General features: G+C 43.9%; 1 protein-coding gene across 1 annotated transcript in view; it reads left to right on the top strand.

The window, feature by feature from the left end:
* Positions 1–18,255, top strand: part of LOC133345865 (Krueppel-like factor 6) — a 68,920-nt gene extending 50,665 nt beyond the window's left edge. Inside the window, exon 4 of the mRNA XM_061556915.1 lies at positions 14,548–18,255. Within this exon, the coding sequence (XP_061412899.1) occupies positions 14,548–14,599 (52 nt within the window). The 3' untranslated portion in view covers positions 14,600–18,255. The remainder of the gene's footprint in view (positions 1–14,547) is intronic.
* Positions 18,256–18,717: the final 462 nt, after the last annotated feature.

Here is an 18,717-nt window from a genome sequence, read left to right on the forward strand (position 1 = left end):
CGGGCTTGCGACGAGCACGCGACCGCTAATTTCGGTCAATCGGCGAGATCCCAAAATGGTCTCATCCGGCCTCGGCAAATCAGCGATGTCCATTCATGAGCAGTTGGGGCATTGTTTAAATTCAGTGTCTGCCGCGTTTTAAAGTGAAAGCATCTACTCGCTTAACGACCAACCCACTTAACGACGGTTTTGTGGAACCAATTACTGTCGTTAAGAAGGGGGTTCTACTGAATGCGGTGCTTTTCTCTCCGTACCGCTCCCTCTCGTGAAGGACCTTTTTGCCAGTAGTGGCATGAGTTTTTTGTTCATTGAGTTATCATATTCGATAAACATTTATGAGCACTGCTTTGTAATAAGTCATCAGTCTTAAAATAGAGAAACTGGCCTCTGCCAGAGTAATGTGGAATGTCCACTGCAAGCTCTGGGTAAGGAGATAATTGGATGTTTGCAAAACAGTTTACAAAATGATAACCCATACAAACATACCATGTATTCATTATTTCACAATATGACCACAATAACATCAGTTAATGATGGTAACCATTCTTCATATTGTCCATGTGTATGATGTATTGACATGTCATTATGCATATCAATATTTTAATGGTCACTAAAAACTTGGCACACAATTTCATGAGAGCATTGACCGTGAATTGCTTTCAAACGTCTTTAAAGATTGATTTTCTTTCACTTGATAGCTCACCCGTAAATTATTATTTAATGTCAAGCGTACAAGGCACACAGTGACCAATTTGGTGCTTAAATTAAGATCCCAAAGTATTTCGTTTTTATGGCGAGACCTTAGTGCGAATTCACTTATATATCTCTACACATTGCACAACGTGAATGGCCGCTTCTTCCCATTCACGCAAACAGATGTGATGGCTTGAAGAGGGCCTGGGAGATGGTTGACGTCTGGCTTACGGGCACAACTATGGAGACCGTGCCACTAAGAGCCGAGTGCACTGCGCTGTGGGAAAGGATTACGCGCGGTCGCCTCATTCGCCGTAAAACTCCCCGGGCCAGAACAGATGGAAACTATCTCGCGTGCCACGGCTATTTGCCAAGACGTACGCTGGCTTGCTCGAGCGCACGCGGCGGTACAACGGGGGCGAAGCCTTGCAAAGTTGACCGCAGATGGCAACAGTCGAAGTTTTACTCTTTCCAGAATAACCTTCATCGGGATTATTGTAATCGTGTTTTTTTTTTCTTTCAAATATTGGGAAAGGAATTGAAAAAAAGAAAACGTAACTTTGTTTAACTAATTCCTCGAGCAGCACACGAGGACAATTACTGGTACCGCTGTCAAAGGAACCAATTACACTGGGGAGCAATGCGGCCAGCGACGAACACAGCTGCTTGCTGTTTGCTTCTTGTGATGCGTTTTAAAGGCTAATGTGAATTCCATTTGACTGTCCTTTCATTATTCTTGCTAATGACCTGTTGCAGCCATGCCTCTTTGACACCTAATCCTGCGAATTCTGGCCTATTTAATATCCGCTTATTTTAGCGCTAAGCTGCGCCATTCCCTCTGCTTAATGCATGCAGCAATGCATTACATTACCATAAACAATTAAGTCAAATGTATCTTATTTAACCGTGTTGACCAATTTCATCGTACTGCCCCATGTAATGAAATAACATAAACTAAATATGTTCAAAGGCAATTTTGTTTATGCACGTTGAAATGTATTTTAACTCCTCCTGTTATGGATTGAATTGGATTCAAGACTGTTTACGTTTCCATAAACGCATTACGCATAATATGAATTCGATTAATTGAAGGCATCAGAGTGATTATGCAAGAATTATAATTGCTCCCTTGAACTTTAGCTCTACAGATGGAGGCATTCCATTACATACCCCGGTGATCACACACTGCTCTCACTTTTTCCTGTGTGGCAAATTGAAATCTCGAGAAAATGTGAGACAAGAGCGATAGGGAAATTTCCTTTTTGCGCTCAGGGCTTCCCCAAGAGCCCAGTGGCCAATGTGCTTAGCCCGGAGAATGGCAGGAAGTGTATGGAAGGAAATGGCCCCTATGGGAGGTGCCCGCTAACTCGGCACGGAAACGCGGACCCTGCGAGTGGCGTCGTTAACGTGCCCGCAATAAACATTGTCAAGCCTGTAACGCTCCTCAGATTGCAGCGGCGTTATTGGACTGCAAACATAGGGCTTGTTTCAAAGTTGACAGCTAACCAGTAAAAACCAAAAGAGAGCGCATGTTGGCGCCCTGGCCGACGAAGATTTATGGGGGCCCTTATAGATGAAAACATATTGCTTTGGGTTCTTTTATGGGGACCCACTTCACTCTTACGTTCCCCTGAATTTTGCAGCAAGCATAACCTCTCAATTTTTTTTCTTCCGCTATATGGCTCCCAAGTGGGTTTTGATTTCTGCTCATACAAGGTATTTATTCTCACACAAGAGCATATCTAGGCCTTAGCTGTTGGGGGGAAGCCATCATTACCAATCGCGACATCACCACACCAGAGATAATGCCGTAAAATTGTTACGATGTGGGTGGGGGGGGGATTTGATTCTATCTGAAAACAATGTCAGTATTGGAAGACATTACTGCAAGCATAAATAAAATATCGATGGAAATAATGCTGAGCCCACAATATTGACAACTGCTGTAAAGACATCAAAGGTTTAAATGTGGGTACAAATACTGACATATTACCGGGGCATTGAACTTTGGTTGGTGGCGTGACCCAAATACATTGGAAGGAATTAAGCAACCGTTATTAAACTTGTTTTTTTTTAATCGTGGGAGTGCCTGTCAGAATATAAACGTGCATTTATGTCAATGCAACTTTCCTTGAAACAAAATTGAAAGAAAAACTATGGCTTTTTTGATGATGTTGGTACAATGCCGAGTGTCTTTCCCTGTAGACGTCTGCCTCAAATTTATGATAACATAGGCAAGAGCATTGCTTCACCTCCTTGGTGTTTTGTAGAAATGTAATTATTCACCCGCACCCACCCAGTTTAATTAAATATCACTAATCCTGGTCATGATTTCATTCAAGATTCAATTTGTTTCCATCATTTGCACTGACTCGTATTGTTTCACATGTTCCGTCTGATGCGTTCCATTAGTCTAAAAGTAACATTTGCGTACAATTTGCATAAATCAAAAAGCAATACATTCTTATACGCACAATGTAATGCATGCATCCCATTAGTAAGAATGACAGTAATTGTAATCAATAAATGAATACATGGCTCGTGTTTAGATTTGTCAATGTTTCTAGACAAGAATCCTGTTTAACAGACGTGGAAAATTAGCTTCCTTAATTGCCGTTTTTTGTTTCAAAATGTAAGTGGTACATCACTTGGATGGACAATATTTAATATTTCAGCAACATATACATCTACCGTGTCATTTCAATTTGCATATACATTCTGAATAGCAGAAATTGTCTCAACAACAATAATAAAATGAACAGTCCTGCCACCTTATATAAAAGTAATCGAATCCTTCCCACTTTTTTCGTGTAATTCTGATAGCACGGCGCTATCACGAGAGCACCGTTTCACTTACGACTGTAATCCGCAGTAGTTTCACAAGCAGAGGAACAAGATTGTGGCCGTGATTTTTTGTTTTGACAATTAGGCATTTTGTTGGTGGAATTTTTCAAACTTGTTGAAAAAAACCTGGACCGTGACGCCTTCACGCGTGGCGGGCTTTTTTGTTTCGAACAACACTTCAGGATCGTTATTTGACCCACCGTCAAGCAGCTGGTGGTTAATACAGGTAGGAACAACAAGTACCACACTGCCCACCAGGGATTATTTGTCTGTCTGTCTGTCGTGCATAGCCACCCCCTCGATTTGTATTTCAAAGAGCGCTTCGGGCAGGCTCAGCACCACGTGACGCGCCGCCCCACGCAGCTTGCGCCGCGTACCACGGATCACACGAATGCGCTGTCCAACCAAGTTCGTACCTGCCCACTCCGAAAGAACGTGTTAGACCTGGCAGTGTTAGCCGGGGACGCCACAAATATCCTGCAACGAACTGTGAACACACCTTCACTGGCGGGTTTGAGTTCCCTTTAAACCAAGATGGGGACCACTCGGACCAGTCCCCTTTGTCGAGTCTTGCGTTAGGTCACTTTTATGGTTTGCGAGCATGTGGATGTGTTTTATAAAATAAAAAAAACATTAATATAGTTTAAATATGCAAGTGTGAGCAAAAACAAGGATGTGCATCGCCCAATGTTTGTGTGAGCTGGAGAGCATTGCCTGTGATAATGCAACAAATAAGTTGAATAAGCCACACTGCAGTCATGATCTTAATGAATTCGTACAAGACTGTTTTTTATTTACACGCTTTTATTGAACTCACTATGTCTGTTGTCGTCGTTGTCGTATCCTCAAATCTTGTAATTAAATTTTTACCCACTTCCCAATGTGGTATCCACTGCAAACTTGGTATACTTATGTCATACTGATGACAATACTATATTCTATCATAAAAAAATTAAAAAATCTTTTTAAACATTCATTTTTACATGTTATGTTTCGGCTTGGGTCTAATTCTCCACGCTCAACTGACGTTGGCTGTAAATGACCACGGTCCCGTACGTTATGGCAAGCCTCGGGGCCACTTCCTGTTTTAAAAAAAGTATTTTTTTAAATATTACTTATCTTTGTTTCACGTCGTAGTTCTCCAACACGATAGACTGAATCAAGCTGCCCATCAAGCAAAGCATCTCCTTTTCTGTCGAGTCGTGAGGTGAAGTGATGGTTGCGTAGGGTAATAATGAGTTTATACATTTAGTTGCTGGACAAGCTTTTGGTTGAAATAATATGATGCATTCGTGAACATTCTGTGAGCTCGTTGAGTGTATGCATGTGTTGAGAGATATTGACAAATAAAACATTACAATTAACAATTCGCTTTTATCAGATTACAGTAAAGTAGGGGGAAGCTCAACAGAGGCCCTAAAGAGAGACAGAGAGGCAGGTGCAATGATCAATTGCTAGCAGAAACCAGTTCACTACTTTTATTATGATTCGTCTTTTTACAAATTTAATAATAATTGTTTCAAAACTATTTTTATGGAAGAAATTGTGTCAGTTTGAGACAATGAAGAAAGTCATTCCAGAAGTTATCAAGTAACTATATTCATTTGCGTTCACAAAATAAGGAATTATTTCACGTTGCTGTTAAAACCTTGAGTACTCGTTGGACAGACTGGATTCCTTTTAAAAGTAAGCCAGCCGATCTATTACACTCCCACGTTGACAATTGAGAACTTATGTGAGAAATTCTTGCCAGTACCATTCACGTTTGCTGTTTCACAGTCCTCTCTCCAAATGGCAACGCCAGTGACAGTCAAGAACATTCTCTGATTTGTTACCCGGACCAAGTTGTCGTAGTTTATCCTTGTGACTGCATCAGTCTGTGGCGCCGCGGTGGCGAGATGTTAACTACCTCACCTGGTCTACAGGAGGTCGTCGGTTCGATCCCTGATCCCGACCCTGACGCCTCTATATTTGGAGTTTGCATGTTCTCTTCGTGGTTGCGTGGATTTTTCTCTGGATCCTCCGATTTTTCCCTGCACATTTAGAAACATGCGTTTAGAGTATTTATATGCAATACATTTCCACGTGATAATTAACTTCTTTGAGCTATCATATGTGGCCAGGTCGCTTCTATTAAAGAGCTACATAGCTCAGTGGGCCTTACATGGAAAACATATAAAATAGTTTACCTTTGGTCTCTGTTGCCATCCCTGCCACTCAATGTGTGCATGGACAACAGTGTGGAGACTTGTTGAGTGCCGATGCCGGTTTTAGACTATTTTAAGCTATTTCGTATTTTTTGTTATGGTAACACAGTTGGGCGAATGTAATTAATGGAGAGCTGAGGGAGTCCCTCTCAAAAGCTGTACAGAGGATTGCCATGCAAACACAGTACATGCATCATAGCGACCTTCACTTACCCAGTCATTTAAAAAATTTGGATTTTCATAGACTGCGGTAGGATTTTTTACTAATTAATGTTTTGTATTTCACCATGAATTGGTGGGAATAACGTCCCACTTGCTGTACTGCCATCTGCTGGCCTCCTTTATTGCCACGTAGGCTGGGTTTGTCTGCACACAGGCCATCAAACTCATCCCGAAAGTAATGGATTACAGGCAATTAGCAGCATGTTAATTTAAATTGGAATTGGAAATTTACGGGGTCATAGGCGTTGTAAGTACAGTGCATACCGACTGTGTGTGTCTATAGTGTTCGGTAAGAAATCCTGAAAAAGACTGTATTACATGAAACTCTGCATCGTAAAAACTCGGACCTGCTGTCAACTATAAACACATTGCAAGATTTGTAATGCTCTACGGGTGTGCAGGAAATGAGAAAAGGGTATCTGTTAATGACATGACTATGAGTTCATTGCATACTAACCGCGCTTAATGGAATGTAATAAATGCTTTAAAATATGACCGAATTGAAAATATTCATGGTGTAATGTGTTAAAACCAATCAAAACCAGCTTAAACATAAACAATGACCTTTTCACGTGTAAAGACAAATAGTTAACACATAGTCTATGGTTCTTTCGGTAAAGTCACGTAGGTATAAATTAAAATAAAACAGTGTGCATCAGCAGCAGACCATGTTTTCCCACCTGATGACGGACGCTTGTGTTGCGCCCGAAACGTCGTGATTTAATTTAATTTTATACCTACGTGACTTTACCGAAAGAACCAAAGAGTATGGATTCCTGCAGTCATGAAAGCTTCAAATCAAGTTAACAAATATTTACATTTGTGAATTTTCAATACCGTCCTGTCATTTATAACGTGTATTTTATTTAATCGTATAATGTATCAAACGTGATTTATGTTTGTTTTTAAAGAAAATACTCTTCGTAAGCAACATTAACAAAAGCACAGATTTAAACATGCGCTGTTCGGCTGTACACTGCTCATTTTAAAATACCGCAATTTCATAAACACAGTATATGCATTGTTTACAAAACAAATTACATACGTTTGTTGTTGCATACTAAATTTCCTTACAATTGGTACAGGAGCATACTCACCATGTGCTCTTGTGATGCACAGACAAACATATCCGCTGGAGAAAAACGTGTCCGACCTCGAACGAATGCAGCACTAAACTATTTTTATTTTACTAGGTGAGGCCCACTGAGCTCTATAGCTCTTTTTCAGAAGCGACCTGGCTATCACAAATGATAGCTCAACGAAGTGGCTTATCATGTAGAAATGTATCACATCTAAATACTCTAAATGCATGTTTCTAAATGTGGAAGGAAAACCCCAAGAATCCAGAGAAAAATCCACGCGACCACGGGGATAACATGGAAACTCCAAATATAGAGGCTTCAGGGTCGGGATCGAACCCACGACCTCCCGTATACGATGCGAGGTAGTTAACATCTGATAATTGGTTTTTTTACCCTTCTATCTGGCAACAAAACTGACACCTTTTTACAAGGAGTCATGTTTGCATAGACCGCAATACCTGCAGTCATAATACAAACAAAATAACATAACTCTGATAATGTGCACTGTCCTTGAAGTTGATTGGTCCACACCCGAGACAGCTTTCCTTAGAGCCTAGTCTCACATGGGTTGGACCAGATGACGCCAAAAGGCGCATGTGAGACTAGGCTCTAAGGAAAGCTGTCTCGGGTGTGGACCAATCAACTTCAAGGACAGTGCACATTATCAGAGTTATGTTCTTTTGTTTGTATTATGACTGCAGGTATTGCGGTCTATGCAAACATGACTCCTTGTAAAAAGGTGTCAGTTTTGTTGCCAGATAGAAGGGTAAAAAAACCAATTATCATATTTTTACTGGCAAATGAGGTTCCCATAGTTAACATCTCCCAGCCGCCACCGCGGTGTAGCAACCAATGAGATTTGCCCACAGGCTGCCTCAATCATCAAAGGGCGATTTATTTATTTATTTAGGAGAAACTCTAGATTGCAAATCTTTACTTGGCACGAGAAGCCAAACACCCAGACAGACATTTGCAAGTGCTGAATCGCAAAGCTGTAATTGTAAAACCTAATCATATAATTATATAACTACATACAACACAATTGGAGTTATTTGCTTAATCTTATCCAAGCGTGAACCATTTGGATAAGACTACAGTATAGTGCTCGTATATTCGTCAAAATATTGGAATGTATGTTCTTTTGCAATTAGTAGTTATATACTTCGTTATTTATGTTTATTTTTATTTCGTGACTTGGTTACCTTTTCTCTATTTTGTATTTTTTATTGTTGTTGTTGTAATTCGCTGACCAGCCCCTTACTGGACATCCGTGAAAAAAAGACTCATTGGATTCTGTTAACTTATTGGCATTCACCACGGTTTCATATTAAATATCCGGCTTTATCCGGGCTTTACATATATTTGAATACAGTATTACATCTTTTAATTATTTTATGGCCGAATATTCCTCCATCAAAGCATAGTAGCATGACAGATTTTTTTTAATTTGGACAACCGTGTAATGTTTCCATAATTTACTGCGATAATGTATTTCATTTACATTATACTAGTTAGGTAATTGCCCGAAATAAAATTTCAAATCTACGCAAAAATAATTATGCAAATCAAACTTTAATTCACTTTACGAAATAAATCATTCCCCTTTTCACTTTGTTCTGAGATTACTCGGTCGGGACATTTTCTTTTTTCTAAAGGAATATCCAAAACCAATCGCCATTCCTCCTTTTTCATGTAACATTGGCAGCGCCACGCAAGAGAATAGTAATCTACAGAGGAGATCCTCACTCAGGAAACTCCTACATTAGTGCGTTTGACCAGTGCCATTAATGGATGGTTTGCACGTGGTAGAAAAACGGACAAACACACGTACCGCAGTACCCGCTACGCAGTGCAATGTGTTGGATCTGTGCGATGGTTTCTCTCGGTCTCTGTCTCCACTGCGATGTGCCAAGACACCGCGACTGTCGCTGCACTTGTGTGTGGTCTCTGAGCTACCATTTTGTCATAATCAATAAGATGAATAGCCAGCGGCGCTAATGATGAAGCGATGGAGACGTTGCAATAATTACATTTAAAGAACACACACTCGCATCACATTCGTCATAATATATCAAGCACTGAAAATGTGTAACTTCCATTCAATATGAGTTGTGTTAATTACAGCGGGCAAATGTGGTGCATTGCAGGTTTGAGTCCGTCCCATGATTATATATCGACGTTAAAATGTGTTCCATTTTTTTATACGTTTTAAATGTGCATAAATATGCAAATATGTGATGAAAAAATGTGTGATGTTGGCAAATTGTAAATGTTCAGAAGTAAGAATGTACAACATTGATCATAATAATATTGGTCCCGAAAGCCTACGTATTACAACATTGATAGTATTTAGAGGATTATGAAGAACCATGTCGCTTGCATCACAATCCGAAAGATAAAAATCGTAACCTGCCCCAGTGATGCAATTTAACTCTGCACCAGAATTACCACTGACCAAACCACAAAACACTCAGCCACGCCATAGATTCCAAATAAAACCTTTACATAGCGTCAAAATACAGTAGGCTTTATAAATGCGTCAATTACGAGCCAATATACAATACAATTTACATTTATATAGCGTCTAAATGCAACCGCAGATGCTTCATAGGGGCAAAGATATTTAGCCCTATGCACATGAAAACGAATGGGATCTTAAGTCTTGACTTGAACAAGGCCAGCAAGGAAAGTCTCAGCTGCGGCGCCGTGGTGGTGAGATGTTAACTACCTCGCGTGGTATGCAGAAGGTTTAGGGTTCGATCCCGACCCCAACGACGCCTGTATATTTGGAGTTTGCGTGTCTCTCTCTCCGTGGTCACATGGATTTTTCTCCGGGTCCTCCGGGTTTTACCTCCACATTTAGAAACATGCGTTTAGAGTATTTGGCTGCTATACATTTCCACATGATAAGCCACTTCGTTGAGTTATGATTTGTGGCCAGGTAACTTCTGAAAAAGAACTTCATATCTCAGTGGGCCTAAGCTGGTAAAATAAAAATACATTATTTTTTCACCTGAAGACGATTGCTTGTGTTGCGATCGAAACGTCGTGATTGTTTTCTTATTTTCTATATACGTGACTTTACCTTAAGACCCAAAGAGCATGAATTCCTGCAGTCACGCAAGCTTTAAGTCAAGATGTATTATTCGTTTTAGTTTAGCTGCAAGAAAGTCGGGAGGAAGGGAATTCCAGACGGCATTACAGAATCTTAGAGCGAGGACTTTCAAAATGGCGTAGGAAATAGAAAAAGCGAGGAAATACAAAAGCATAATGTGTGTATATATAAATACAGTAATACCCCAGCTTACATCGGAGATACGTTCTTGAAAGGTGCGATGACGAATATCGAAACGACGTCAATCAAAGCGACTTACAGCGTCGTAGGCAGAGGCGAAGGCTGAGAAAAGGCGACGGATAACGAGAAATGACGGACGACGATGCTGTCAGCGACGTAAGTGTGTGTGGGGTTGAGGCAATGGCAAATCAGGTAGCGGTGTTCATAATAAAGTGACGACGTATTCGCCGTGTCTCCCCACATCTCCCCACATCTCCCCGTCTCCCTGTGTCTCCCCATATCTCCCCGTGTCTCCCTGTGTCTCCCCATATCTCCCCGTGTATCCCTGTGTCTCCCCATATCTCCCCGTGTCTCCCCATATCTCCCCGTGTCTCCCCACGTCTCCCCGTGTCTCCCCGTGTCTCCCCATATCTCCCCGTGTCTCCCCGTGTCTCCCCATATCTCCCCGTGTCTCCCCACGTCTCCCCGTGTCTCCCCACATCTCCCCGTGTCTCCCCGTGTCTCCCCATATCTCCCCGTGTCTCCCCACGTCTCCCCGTGTCTCCCCACATCTCCCCGTGTCTCCCCACATCTCCCCGTGTCTCCCTGTGTCTCCCCATATCTCCCCGTGTCTCCCTGTGTCTCCCCATATCTCCCCGTGTCTCCCCACGTCTTCCCGTGTCTCCCCGTGTCTCCCCATATCTCCCCGTGTCTCCCCACGTCTCCCCGTGTCTCCCCGTGTCTCCCCACATCTCCCCGTGTCTCCCCATATCTCCCCGTGTCTCCCCACGTCTCCCCGTGTCTCCCCACATCTCCCCGTGTCTCCCCATATCTCCCCGTGTCTCCCCACGTCTCCCCGTGTCTCCCCACGTCTCCCCGCGTCTCCCCACGTCTCCCCGTGTCTCCCCACATCTCCCCGTGTCTCCCCATATCTCCCCGTGTCTCCCCACGTCTCCCCGTGTCTCCCCACATCTCCCCGTGTCTCCCCATATCTCCCCGTGTCTCCCCACGTCTCCCCGTGTCTCCCCACGTCTCCCCGCGTCTCCCCACGTCTCCCCGTGTCTCCCCAACTCTCCCCGTGTCTCCCCGTGTCCCCCATGTCTCCCCGTGTCTCCCCGTGTCTCCCCATATCTCCCCGTGTCTCCCCATATCTCCCCGTGTCTCCCCACGTCTCCCCGCGTCTCCCCACGTCTCCCCGTGTCTCCCCACATCTCCCCGTGTCTCCCGCATCTCCGCGTCTCCCCATGTCTCCTCGTGTCTCCCCACGTCTCCCCGCGTCTCCCCACATCTCCCCGTGTCTCCCCACATCTCCCCGTGTCTCCCCGCATCTCCTCGCGTCTCCCCACGTCTCCCCGTGTCTCCCCACATCTCCCCGTGTCTCCCCGCATCTCCTCGCGTCTCCCCATGTCTCCTCGTGTCTCCCACGTCTCCCGCGTCTCCCCACATCTCCCCGTGTCTCCCCACATCTCCCCGTGTCTCCCCGCATCTCCTCGCGTCTCCCCACGTCTCCCCGTGTCTCCCCACATCCCCGTGTCTCCCCGCATCTCCTCGCGTCTCCCCACGTCTCCCCGCGTCTCCCCACGTCTCCCCGTGTCTCCCCACATCTCCCCGTGTCTCCCCATATCTCCCCGTGTCTCCCCACGTCTCCCCGTGTCTCCCCACATCTCCCCGTGTCTCCCCATATCTCCCCGTGTCTCCCCACGTCTCCCCGTGTCTCCCCACGTCTCCCCGCGTCTCCCCACGTCTCCCCGTGTCTCCCCACATCTCCCCGTGTCTCCCCGTGTCTCCCCATATCTCCCCGTGTCTCCCCGTGTCTCCCCATATCTCCCCGTGTCTCCCCATATCTCCCCGTGTCTCCCCACGTCTCCCCGCGTCTCCCCACGTCTCCCCGTGTCTCCCCACATCTCCCCGTGTCTCCCCGCATCTCCTCGCGTCTCCCCATGTCTCCTCGTGTCTCCCCACGTCTCCCCGCGTCTCCCCACATCTCCCCGTGTCTCCCCACATCTCCCCGTGTCTCCCCGCATCTCCTCGCGTCTCCCCATGTCTCCTCGTGTCTCCCCACATCTCCCCGTGTCTCCCCGCATCTCCTCGCGTCTCCCCATGTCTCCTCGTGTCTCCCCATGTCTCCCCGTAGACTGTGTGCCGTGTATCCATAAGGCGAATGCACTTGTTCACTATGGGCCAGGCTCAATGGCATCTTTGCGTTCAACTTCGCAGCGCACGATAAATAAAGGTCATCATGCGCCTGATGATCGTGGCAAACATTACATTGGCTTTTCCCTTTTTATTTTAGAAGCAATGTCTTTTGATCGTTTAACGCTACAAAAAAATGAGCAATTTCTCATATCGCAATAACGAGCACTTTAATGTCATTCCCTATAAAAAACATTACCTTCCATAAAAATTGAAATGTTATATAGGCACATAGATACTATATATGTGTAAAGATTGTAGTGTAGAGAAATGCCATTGTATACTTCTTGCTTGATGTGGGGGGTAATTGTGTGCTTACCTGCAGATTTTACACTTAACTGGGATGGAATGAGTGAATAAACACAGATTTTCGGATGAATTGGCCACCATTATCCGGTTACTTCTCTTATCTGCATGATGGCTTGGATATTAGGAAGAATTATCAACTTCCATGAAGGTTTTTGCTGACACTTCTGAGTGACTTATTACAGGAACATTTTCAGTTGAACAAGTAGGCTTTCACGGCTAATATTATCAATAGCTTTTTTTGGGTTAAATTACGTAACTATAAATGTGTCGTTAAACCCACCACCACCTGACACAGACATTTAGTGAGGTTTGTCACGTAAACAAAACATGCCAATTCGTCACTCGTGTGTTGGAGAGTAAACCCGCAACGTTTACAATTCGAGTTCGACGTTTCGCCAGTATTTAGAACCAACGTCATCAGGCGACAGCCAGAATTGTGGAGAAATCCTCCTTCGGTAGAATGTACCGCACAAGATAGGAATGTGTGCGGATCGTACAAGCTATGCACATAATAGGAGGTGTGTGGACAACAGGAAATCGGCAAAGAGGAGTTTTACTGAAACCGGAACAGATGAATGGGGTTTGGTCAGGGCGGTTGAGAATCCTTTTTTTTGGAATACAATTCACTGAGTGTGAACATATTCTTGGTTTTTTCGGTAAAGTCACGTAGAAGGGAAACAATAAAATAATAAAAAATAATAAAAAATATTCTATTGTTTCCCTTCTACGTGACTTTACCGAAAGAACCAAGAATATGAATCCCTGCAGTCACGAAAGCTTTAAATCAAAATTTGAGTGTGAACAGTTGAATGCGTGTAGATTTTTTTAATGTGGACCGCACAATATACGTGTAGGTATGTCATCATCATAATCATCGACGATCACTCAGGGTCGAGTATTGATTGTTCCTCTCGGTGGCTCCTGTTTGTGAATCTTCAAATGGCTGAAAAGGCCGGTCTGGGAGCTTCTGCTGCAATGTGTGGGCAAGGGTACGTGATGATGGTGGTAGGGAGGTATTGTAAATATGCCTATGTGTAGAAAGCCAACTGTTAATTTCACTGCGCGATTCTCCACCGTGTAAATGTTTGTTGTTAGACTTGTTTGCCCAGCTAAGCCTCAGCGAGTTTCATTAGTATTCTGAGAAGGGTCCTACAAAGTTGTTTGCAGTAGGGCGGGAATGATTGCTGTGTATATTCCAATTGAGAAATGAAGAAAGTATGACACTTGTGTACGCACAGGTCATCAAAACTGCGTGCATATATAACAGTAGATGACTTAATGCACGTCTATGACGCATGCAGACTATTTGCCAAATTAGCAAAATGACTCACTTGGGATTATGTACAACCAATAATGTCCTCCTACTGGCAGACGAGTGCCCCAAGTTACTCTTGTGAATTAAACTATCCTGGTCTCTTGAGGTCCCACCTGATTAAACAAAATAGACGTAACTAACTTAACCATTAATGCACATTAACCTTGCAAGGCTACGACTAATGTCCATACATACCCATACCTTGCCCGCACACCTCCGATTACCACGGTCGGCTACATACGGTGCGAAAGAAGTTCAACATACATACATACGGAATTAACCTGTGATGTTACGTACAGGATCACTGAAGTAACAACTGGATACCTGGCGTCAACACTGACGCATGCTCTGTAATCCCTCTGTTTTTCACGCCACCTGATTCTTGATGTTGTGTGCGGCTATTTGCAGGAGCTTCTCAAGGTCTGACCACCTGGCTCTGCACATGAAGAGGCATATCTGAGTCTCGCATCCACCTCCCTCGGACTCCTCAGACTTTGCACTCCGATGCCAACGATGACCGCCACAGCTCGCCACCACAGCGCTACCGACTCCCAGCAAGAACACATTGGTTCTCCTCGGTGATTAAACGAAACGCAGATCGGAAGGTCCTATTTTCCAAGTGGGCATTTGGTAAAACAGACACCAAGTGTGATGACTTGCTTCTAGTTGATCCATGCACTGTGCGCATTATTGTGAAATGAGTGTTGAATTTATATCAAGTATGAGTTTTAAACAGTCTTTTAGGCTGCGCTATAAAACTGTTTTGCCCATTGATGTGTGGGCTCCGAAATCGGAAACAAACGATTTTATTGAAGTTGGAAAATAATCGTCCCAGGGACGATGAGAAAGTTGTGCGCTTCGGCGCACTCAATACATTTCTAAGAACTGCCCTCCGTTTTTCATTATCTTTCGTCTCGCAAGGATATCTGTTGCACCCTTCAACAATATCCCTGCTTCACTAGCATGACCTAAAATGGGGGGGGGGGGAGATAAGAGAAAAATAAATAAGGACACTTTAATACTTTCAATGTCTTATTCTTATGCAGTCACCTGAAGAAAGGCCACATGCTTCACTCGTGGTAGTAATTTTTTAGTGAATCAATTTGAAAACATTTGACACCTTGGAAAATGAACAGAGTCCAGACAAATGTCTGTGGCTTTGATTAAAAATGTGCAGCGCTGCACAGGCAGCAGCCCCCGTTAAAGAGCTGGGTGGCTGCTGGCCCTTCCATTGCGCTCGCAAATGCAATGTTGGAAGACGGAGAATGGGAGGCACAAACCACAACGATAAAATCCATGGATTGCACCTTTGCTTCAAGCGGACAGAAAGCAAATAGAACGGAAACGCATTAAAGGGAAAGGTCTCGGGTTTTATGTGTTCCGTATTTCACGCTTCCTTGCCGGTGCAATGTTGGCAAGTTTAGGGCAGCGTCGATACTCTGTTATGTTTTCAAAGTAGATCGTGAGTAAGGAAAGCTTTCAAAAAACACAGAGCCATTCATAGAAACTGTGAAATAATCTTGTTTCATCAGGGGGAATCTTTTTTTCCATTGTCACGTTATCTGTCCCAATGGCACACCCGTAACGTGTCCGCGAAATGCGTGGTATAATTGGGTTTTTAACATCCTCTTGTCTGGCTTTCCAGACGAAACGAAATTATCTCCTCCTGGTTACATCCCAGAGTGGTGCCTTAAATGTCATGCATTGCGTGTACACGCCATCCGTCGGATTAACCGTCACACGTTGACATTTAATGAGGGGGTGCAATAACAACGCCTGTTGTCTCTGTGCCCTTACACCATTGATTTGACACCATATTAGCCATGTTGCAGACTCGATCATTATGCGGACTGTTACCAACCAACAACACTATCAATATGCACTTACAATGGATGTCAAAGACACCCTCAAGGTGTTTGCCTTTGATGCTTGGGTACATTTTTGTAAAGGACATGACAAGAGGGCATTTTTCCGTGCTGTGTATGCTTTGCTGGTTTTTTTGTTGCGAATTAATAATATTTTTTTGGAGGGAGGGGAGGTAATTTGTGTTGTTGCTACTTAAATTATTGTGTACTGGAGTAACTTACAAAGTACTATCAGGTTATAATTGAGAGCCATATTGTTGGTGTTATAAACCACGTAATTGTTTTGTTGTTGTTGTACAATGAGGAATTATCTCTGAATTCACGTATGATAGTGCTCAGTAATATATATATATGCTGTTCTTGATAACGCATTCTCTATTTTTTAAAACCAAATGTACAGTAAGCCAAAAAAAGGGTGGGGAAACAGCACTGCATTTAAAAAAATAGCTCATCGTTTTAGCGACGGAATCTGGTTGTGATTAAGCGCTCACCATTGTGGTAAGTTTGACAGACAAACAAGACACCGCATTACTTAGATAACTCGGAGGAAGGTAAATCATTCAAATGTGTACATGAATTGGCTGGCATCGGAGCAACGCTATACTCTTAAAAAATTTGTTAAAAAAAAAAACAGGAGCTCCAAAGCATCAGTTTGGTCACCACATGGCACCAGAAGTGCTCTCGTATAAAGAATGCCCATCGATGAATTAATAACCCGGTCACACAGCACGCAAACACGCAGCGAATACGTACAGGCACGAGCGAAGCTCTTGGCCCGACGCTCCACTAAGAAAATCCACCAAGTGCATTGCACAGCAGACTACGACGATAAACACCAAAGACAACTTACAATGCACAATCGCCCCATATATATAACAAACAAAAAAATACTTAGTCGTAAAACACAAATGCAGCATGCGACAAACACGATACCTGACACATTTTTTAAGCTTCGCTGGACCGTATATCTACCACGAGCCTAATTTCAGCTTGGGAGTTGTTCGGATTGAGGGGAGGAGGTGCGAGGAGGAGGAGGAGGGAGGGAAAATTTGACGAAAAGAAGTTGAGGAAATCCGCTGGATGTCGTGTGAAATCCTTTGATTTAACCCTAACCATAGACGGAGGCAACCATGCGAGCCTGGCTTTACCAAACATCTGTGTGCACAGCTTAGAGACGCTTACGTCGCTAAGAGGCTGTTTCCATGGGCACATAAACACGGAATGACATCAAGCAGCGGGGGGGGGGGGGAGGGGGGGCGCCTTCTTCTTGGGCACTCTGAAAATTTGTGACCATCCTCGCAAAGTTTCACTCCTGCCCAGCCGAGCCGAGCCGAGCTTACGCGACCGCCGAACATTTTCCGGCAGATTTTGCGTGCGGCGATTCGGCGGAGGGCCCGAAACGTCGAGTAAGCGTATGCAAATGACGCTGCGCCACCTTTCCCCGAGTGTCCCCCACACTCCGTCGGGTTTGCTGACATTGTGAAGTCAGCGCAGTGAATTGTGAGCCAGAGGTCGCAAACGGGTTTTGATTCCTTACCCGTACCCGTACCCGGCCGCACCAGGGTCGCAAATGGGTACCCGTACCCGTACCTGGCCGGGTACGGGTACCCGTTCCCTACCCGAAATGAGTGACAAACGGTTACTCACCAGTGACTCACGGCCTACCCGTACCCGTACCCGGCCGGGTACGGGTAGCCGGGTATCGGGTAGGGTACGGGTATCGGGTACCCGGTTGCGACCTCTGTTGTGAGCCCAGTGGATGGAGGGGGTGGGGGAAGCATGACTCTGGTGGAAGAGTTCCAAATTGGGAAACTGTACTTGATTTTCATAGTGCTTTTTAGAGTGCTGAACGGTCTGCTTTGATTGAAACCAATTCTTTCGAAGAGTTTGGCCAAAATTGTGAGGGATTTTTTGTATTATATTAGTACGCTAATGATGTTCATAATATTGGTGAACATGATTCATGTTTGGTTCCTTTTTGTAAAATTGTTTTTAAATATGCGGCTGGAAAATTCTATGCAACATTTTGTTGACGTTCTGTTGTGTAAATGCTTTTTTTTTTTATTGTGTATCGCTTGATAAACCAGGCACACTTACTTAAGTTATTCCGGTTGACTGCATTGTAATTCTGACAACAACAACAAAAAGCCATTGGCAGCATGAATCTCGGGCTGTTTTCATTTCTCTAGAAAAAAATCTACCTGTCTTTTGATAATGGGTGTCTGTGATGTCTGGGGCATTTTGGAAACCACGCGCGTCAATCTTTGCTCATGCCTATTTCTGGTTATCAAATAAAGAGAATGGCATTCTTTTTGAACTGCTGTGAATCCTTTGACATTTCCCAGAAACCATTTTTTTGCTGACACTCGTATAGTTCCTGAGATAACGTGAATCGCATTGCATTAAAATCGTTGATTAGGCGAATGTTGAATTACCGTCTCTATTAAAAAAAATATAAGTTAAAATAACATAAACATTCCAATTAATTTAGCTTAACCCTAATCAGATTATAAAAAATTATAATAAATGATGTTGCAGATCTTTGTCAATCCACTGCTGGATGAAGGCCTCTCCACGATATTTCAAGCCAGGCCACTGGGTTACAGCACAACGCACCAACCACTGCCACCATTGCATCACTGCAATTGTATCATAGCACAGCATACAACCATTGTATTGAATTAAAATAAGATATGCACTCCTTCCTGTGATG

Source organism: Lethenteron reissneri, chromosome 23, assembly GCF_015708825.2.
Source record: "Lethenteron reissneri isolate LAM-NWPU_2019-01 chromosome 23, ASM1570882v1, whole genome shotgun sequence".
NCBI classification, from domain to species: domain Eukaryota; kingdom Metazoa; phylum Chordata; class Hyperoartia; order Petromyzontiformes; family Petromyzontidae; genus Lethenteron; species Lethenteron reissneri.